Source organism: Phalaenopsis equestris, unplaced genomic scaffold (genome assembly GCF_001263595.1).
Source record: "Phalaenopsis equestris unplaced genomic scaffold, ASM126359v1 Scaffold001065, whole genome shotgun sequence".
In the NCBI taxonomy this organism is placed as follows: Eukaryota; Viridiplantae; Streptophyta; class Magnoliopsida; order Asparagales; family Orchidaceae; genus Phalaenopsis; species Phalaenopsis equestris.
This window is the reverse complement of record NW_018165504.1, coordinates 7,135-13,274: the sequence shown is the minus strand read 5'-3', so window position 1 is coordinate 13,274 and position 6,140 is coordinate 7,135. Positions and strand designations below refer to the sequence as shown.

General features: G+C 35.8%; 1 protein-coding gene across 2 annotated transcripts in view; it reads left to right on the top strand.

The window, feature by feature from the left end:
- LOC110032945 (B-cell receptor-associated protein 31-like) overlaps nucleotides 1-6,140 on the top strand; it is a 49,416-nt gene that overhangs the window by 40,269 nt on the left and 3,007 nt on the right. The window contains exon 2 of one of the 2 annotated variants that reach the window (XM_020736738.1): nucleotides 4,667-5,479. The exons of the other annotated variant lie outside the window; for it this stretch is intronic. Coding sequence (XP_020592397.1) covers nucleotides 4,667-5,184 — 518 coding nt within the window. The 3' untranslated portion in view covers nucleotides 5,185-5,479. Of the gene's footprint in view, nucleotides 1-4,666; nucleotides 5,480-6,140 lie in introns of those variants that run through there. 2 annotated transcript variants of the gene reach the window in all.

Below are 6,140 nucleotides of genomic sequence, written 5' to 3'. Positions count from 1 at the left end.
GTGCTATGCACAAAGATCCTTATTAAACATGCATGTGTGTGAGGAATGGTCGGAGGCTATTATACGAGCCCCGAACATCCCTCAACGTCAAAGAATTCGAGTACCACATCCTACACTCGGGGCGAATCAAACCCCAGATCAAATGGGACTTACATCTGACAAGCAGATGCCCGACCAACTGATCTGAATACACGGTGCATATATATATATAGCCCAAAAAGGCTAATATATTAACTAAAAAGAAAGATACAGATACAATGTGTTGAAGGGCCCAAACATGACACCCTATTCACACAAAAATCACAAGTGGTTCCAAAACTAGAAAATACAGAAATGTTCAGTAGAGACAAAATACTTACAAATGCTTAATACATAGTATCAGGTGGCTAGAGAGCAACTCAATTTGATTTTGCCTTTGCCTTTGGTTCTAGGAAAGGAGCAAGCTAATAAGTTGGTAAGATAATTGTCATTGCAGTAGTAACCAATGTATCATCCAATATGTTCCCGAGCTGGAGTCGGTCTCCATTATTCTTCTTCCTCCTGGAATAAACCTGTGTTTGCAGCGAAAGGTAACCCTCTTCCTCTTTTTTTTCAAGCTTTTTAAGGCCTTTCAGTTGGAAAACTTGGATTGATAGGAACAAGGGAGTTTTGGAGTGATACATACAACTATAGTGAAGTAAAGAAGATGGACTTTTTATGTGGAATCAATAATAGGAGATCATAACAATTATCAATGTATGACACATGTTTGGAAAATAATATTAAGAAATGTTTATGTTAGTAGTGTTTTTTGTTTTAGTGAAAGATGTATTTATTCCCCTTTCATAGTGATTATTTGGCTTTTTACTTGTTTTCTATTGCATTTATATTGCATTCCTACAAATAGAAGGCTATATTTAGTGAATAAGATGCTAAAAAAATTTCCTCACAATATGATATTAGAGCAAGGACATAGTGGAGAAAAAGAATTCATGTAGCCAGCCCCAATTAGTGGGATAAAAGCTTCTTCTTTTTGTTGTTGCTGTATTTTATTAGAGCAAGGCTAAAATCTAGTTGTTTGTTTCCTTACCTACCCCCCCCCCCCCCCCCCCTCTCCATCTCCCCTCTCTCTCTTGTTTTCTTACACCATTGTACCCTTGTGCTGACATGATTTGTGCCCATGCCTACATGCCACCACAAGCTCTCGTCTGCATGCTCCTTTGCTTATGTGATATCACATTCATTTGGTGTTTGGCCTACTTTGTCATTGTTGTACTTTTGCCTCTTGCCCTAGCTAGTTAGTCTGCACGATCTTGTAACTTGCATTAAAACTCACCTTTAATGCATAAGGAGTTAATATTTGAACATTTCACTTTATGATTTTTGTTTCTCCATGATATTCTCTCTCTCTTCGTAATTTCATAGCCTTCGGCTCTCTATATTTGGGATGAAATCTTCTATTGGTTCTACCATCAGATTTATTAGTACAAACTATTTCTATGGTAGATAATATTTGATTTTTTTGTCAATTTGCACAACAAGCTCCATAATCCCAATACAACTCCTGATAGCAGGGATACCATTATGTTCTCTACATGGAAATCATTTGATTGTCATTTTTTTTTATTACTCAATAATTTGCCTTAGTTGTAATGTTTCAAGATTATATTATGCAGTTGCTCATTTCATTTATATTTAGAAGAGTGATATTTTTTTCTTCTTGCAGTTTTCTACTTTGAAATTTTCTCTTCAACAAAGTATGCAAATCAGGATTTACTTGATCGATTTCATTGTTCAAAAAAGACTTAAAGGCTCACTATTGATTTTTTTTTTAATTTCACATATATTCAAGAGAGTATTTTTCTCGTGTTTGCAACATTGACTTTGAAGTCTTTTCCTTAAAACAAAGTGATATGCGGATTCAAAAACACTTATAGTTTTTTATGAAACAAATGGGATGAGTTCGTTTAGTTCCTCCCTTTTGTGATCGACCCGAGTGTTTGGTAAAAGAAAATTGAAGAATTTCTTGTTATCAAAATTATCTCTACTTCTTGTACTTGTCTTCATGGGTGTATTATCTCAATTAATAGTTGACTCTACAGTGCCAAAGACAACTCTGTCTCTAGTTCTCCGTGTCACCAAACTCAAAGTTTAGATCAATTAGATTTAGCAGCTTTTTCTTTAGTGGCAGGGGTTTTTGATGGAATGGTGATAGAAAAATCATGGTCTTGATTGGAATATCTTTTCCTCACATCCTAATTGCACCCAAACTAATCAACCTCATAAACATTTATAAGAGAGTTGGTTTCTCAGATGCTTCTCACATCTAGCTTGACTTTGTTGATGCCTTGTCAAGATCATTTACATTTTTTAAGAAGACCATGTGACTGACTGCTTCAAAAATCACTATCATCCATCTCTTCCTCTCATATTATTTTTTTTTATATATCTGTCACTTGTTTTATTATTACGTCCTGTTTTCTTATATATCTGTCACTTGTTTTATTATTACGTCCTGAGTTTTAGAGTAAGATATCCTCATATGGCCTCCCACTCCATTGCTGCTTACGGTTGTCCTATTTTTTTAAAGGGTAGAATACATTACTCCTCAAATTCTCGCTTTTAAAAGTTATGTATTTTTTTTAATTTTTCTTTATCATTTTATTATTTATTCACTATCGTATGAGGACTCATAATTGTTTAGTGACTTTTTATCCCATTCATTGTGACTTTTTACCGCACACCTATTACTTGACCAGTGATAATCCTTAGCCCTTCTTACATCAATACTTATTAGTCGTGTAGTTGATTGAGTCATCATTTTTTTGACAAACTTCAAGATTATGTTTTTGTCTCTTCATTACTCTCCAATTGACGATTATTCCACCTGTGAATTGGGTATACACCATGATCTTTCTTTTTTTTCCTCTCCTTGTAGCTGTTTATTTCGTCTTTTTTCTTATTCACTTACATATGGAGACTCCATAGTTCAATTCTTATGTTTTTTGGATTTTGATAGTTTATCACATTTGTTAATGATTCAATAAAGGTTACTTGGGTCTATTTACTTAAAGATTTGTCTAAAGTCATTTATATATTCAAGCCTATTATCAAGGAATAATACCCAATTTCCATATCAATCAAAACCTTATGTTTAGATTATAAATGCTCTGGAATTAATGTTGTCTCAATTATAGACATTATGTTGTAACAATGATATTATTTTAACTTGTGTACATCTCAACATAATGATGTGGCTGAATACAAACAATGTTATCTTCCTGATATTGGAAGAACTATATTGCTACCATGTGAATGCATCTCGACAATTACTGGGAGCTGCAATCTTGTTGCTACTTCTATCTCATCAATCAGGATCATTCCCTTCTCCTTACAAGCTTGCTTCCTCCCCGCATACTTATCATCATTCTATCTTTCATATTTGGCCATCAATGTTATCTTCCGAAAACTGCAATATGTTGTTAGGAATTCCTAAAAAATAGCATGAAATATTTGAATTGCAATTCCAACAATCCAGAATAGAGAGAAGCGTCTTCAGCACAGGGAAAGCCGTAAATGACTGAACTAAGGTTGGCTTCTACAAAGTAATTCTCGTCAGGTGAAGAAAATCAAATTTAAGGAGCAATATATATATATATATATATAGACACGGTCGCGAATCCCCTCCTCTGACCAGTTTGCTGGTAGGGAGAGCGGTCCTCGAATAGTTAGGCACATGAGGGTGGCTGGGGGCTCATATAATAGGCCTCCGGTCATTCTTTATGAATATATATATATATATATATATACATTTCACAGCAAGTTAAAGACCAAAACAGAGAAGGAAAAATCACTTGTCGGAAGGAACATTTAGCCTCGTTACCGATCACTTGCATTTGGGCTTGCAAATTGACTGTTAGCATTTTTTATGTTGGAGCTTTCATGATTATAATATATTTTTTTATGGAAATTACGCATAATAATTTGCATAAAATAGGTTTAAAACCTCGTTGAACGCTCAACATGGTTAAGGCTGTTAAAGGTAAGACCTCAGAGCTCATTCTGCTCCCATCAAGGTCAGCTCATTGTCATTTGATCCCATCTCTAGTTGATCTAAATGTGGACCTAGGAATGGCTGGTGTTGAGCTAATTTTGCTAGTTCACTTTGATTTGAAATCAATTCAAGCCAAAAATGAATCTGCACTCAAGTAATTGTTTAGTACCGAAGGTACATTTTTAGTTCAATGTATGCATATTCATGTATACTTCTGTGAGCTTCAGCTGAATTGTAAATATATCATAAATATATGTCTATCCATATTTAGATATTCATGCCTATACATTTTCATGTGATCCTTAGCTACCTTGACTTTGATTCAAGCTTGGATCAATTGAAGTTTGAATTGTCAAAATTGATCCTATTTTTAAGCTATCCTTGTTCTTCGAGCTCTGCTCGCATGTCTAAATATGGATGAATGATGCGGATCACAAATTGAAGGGACAAGGCTAAGAATGGTGATGATAGCTAAGCTGAGCTTATGGAGACATTTTAAAAATTTTTTTTAAGTTACCAAAGATTGCTTTACAAAGTTAGTGTGGTGTTTATCTTGTGGCATATTTCATGTATGGATTTCTTAAGCCTGGTCTTGTGGATTTCTAGTCCATTTTGTACTTTGAACCACTGCAGGCTATTCGCTACTTCTTGCTCTTATCATCGATCGATTGCACCATTACATTAGAGAGCTGCGTGGGTTGAGAAAGAGCTTGGAAGCTGTAATGAAGCAAAACAGGGCATTAGAAGAATCAAAAAGTGGCGGCTCTGATGAAATGAAAGCGCGAGATATAGAGATTTCCAAACTGAACCAACAGATTAATCAACTTAAAGCCGAAAACGCAGTGCAGCTGACTGTAACGAAGCAAAACAGGGCATTAGAAGAATCAAAAAGTGGCGGCTCTGATGAAATCAAAGCGCGAGATGAAGAGATTGCCAAACTGAACCAACAGATAAATCAACTTAAAGCCAAAAACGAGGAGAAGCTGAAGGAACTAAAAGCCGCCGATGCAAACATGACAGCTTTAAGGAAGCAGTCGGAGGGGTTTCTCATCGAATATGACCGCCTATTGGAAGACAACCAGAATCTTCGCAACCAGTTGCACTCCATTGATCTCACCTTATCACACTCCGATTCAAAGAAGCATCCTTGAAATTCCTTACTTTTGTATTTCTGTGTCTTCACCTAAAAATTTTATACAGTTTAGAACCTCATAGTCGTCCCTTTTACACGCTTTGTGTATTTTTAGAGTTGGTGAAATGATAGATAAATCATGAGTGTTTATTTACCTTACCTGAGACTACTATTGTTTGGTTTTGGTTACATTGGCATGTTCAGTTGGCATTGCTAGAGCTGAAATGGTTGTGATTTTGTCCGTTGGTTATTTCCTTGGCATGTTATGAAGTTTCATGCAGCCGAGCCCACTTAGTGAGATAAAGGTGAGATAAAAGGCTTGTTGTTGTTGCTGTTGTATGTTATGAAGTTTCAACTTAGGCTATCGTTTTGGTATTGCAGCAGGTTTTAATGCACGTTAACTTGACGGTGTCCCTGTTTTATCTCTGTTTTCTTCTGATTTAATCAAAGGTTCTCTGAGGAGTTTATGGGTGCCATGTGGAAATCTGATTTGTTGTTTTTCTGATCTGGCTACTGAAGTCTGTTGTGCCGTTAGCTCTTTTGTGTGGGTAAATGAATACATGACTTCAAAATCTGGAGAAATATTCATGTAAGGAGTACGCACGTAGCTCTCCGTGAGTAATCCTCTGCCAATAATCGCTCAATAACCTCTGCGAAGATTATTGGGGGGTTATTGCGAAGTTATTTCGACGTTATTTAGAGTCGATATACTCCGTGGTTACACTTTCACATTTTCTCTAGTGTTAAGGCATTGACTCCAAATAACACCGAAATAACTTCGCAATAACCCCCAATAACTTTCGTAGAGGTTATCGAGGGGTTATTGGGAGTGGATTACGCACGAAGTGCTGTGTGTTCTCCGTACGTAAATATTTCTCCAAAAGCAAACTCCGATTGTAGAGCAATCAAATTAAAAGTTCTTTTTGTGGCTGCCGTTCTTTTTTTTTAAAAATAACATAAAATTACTATGAGAAA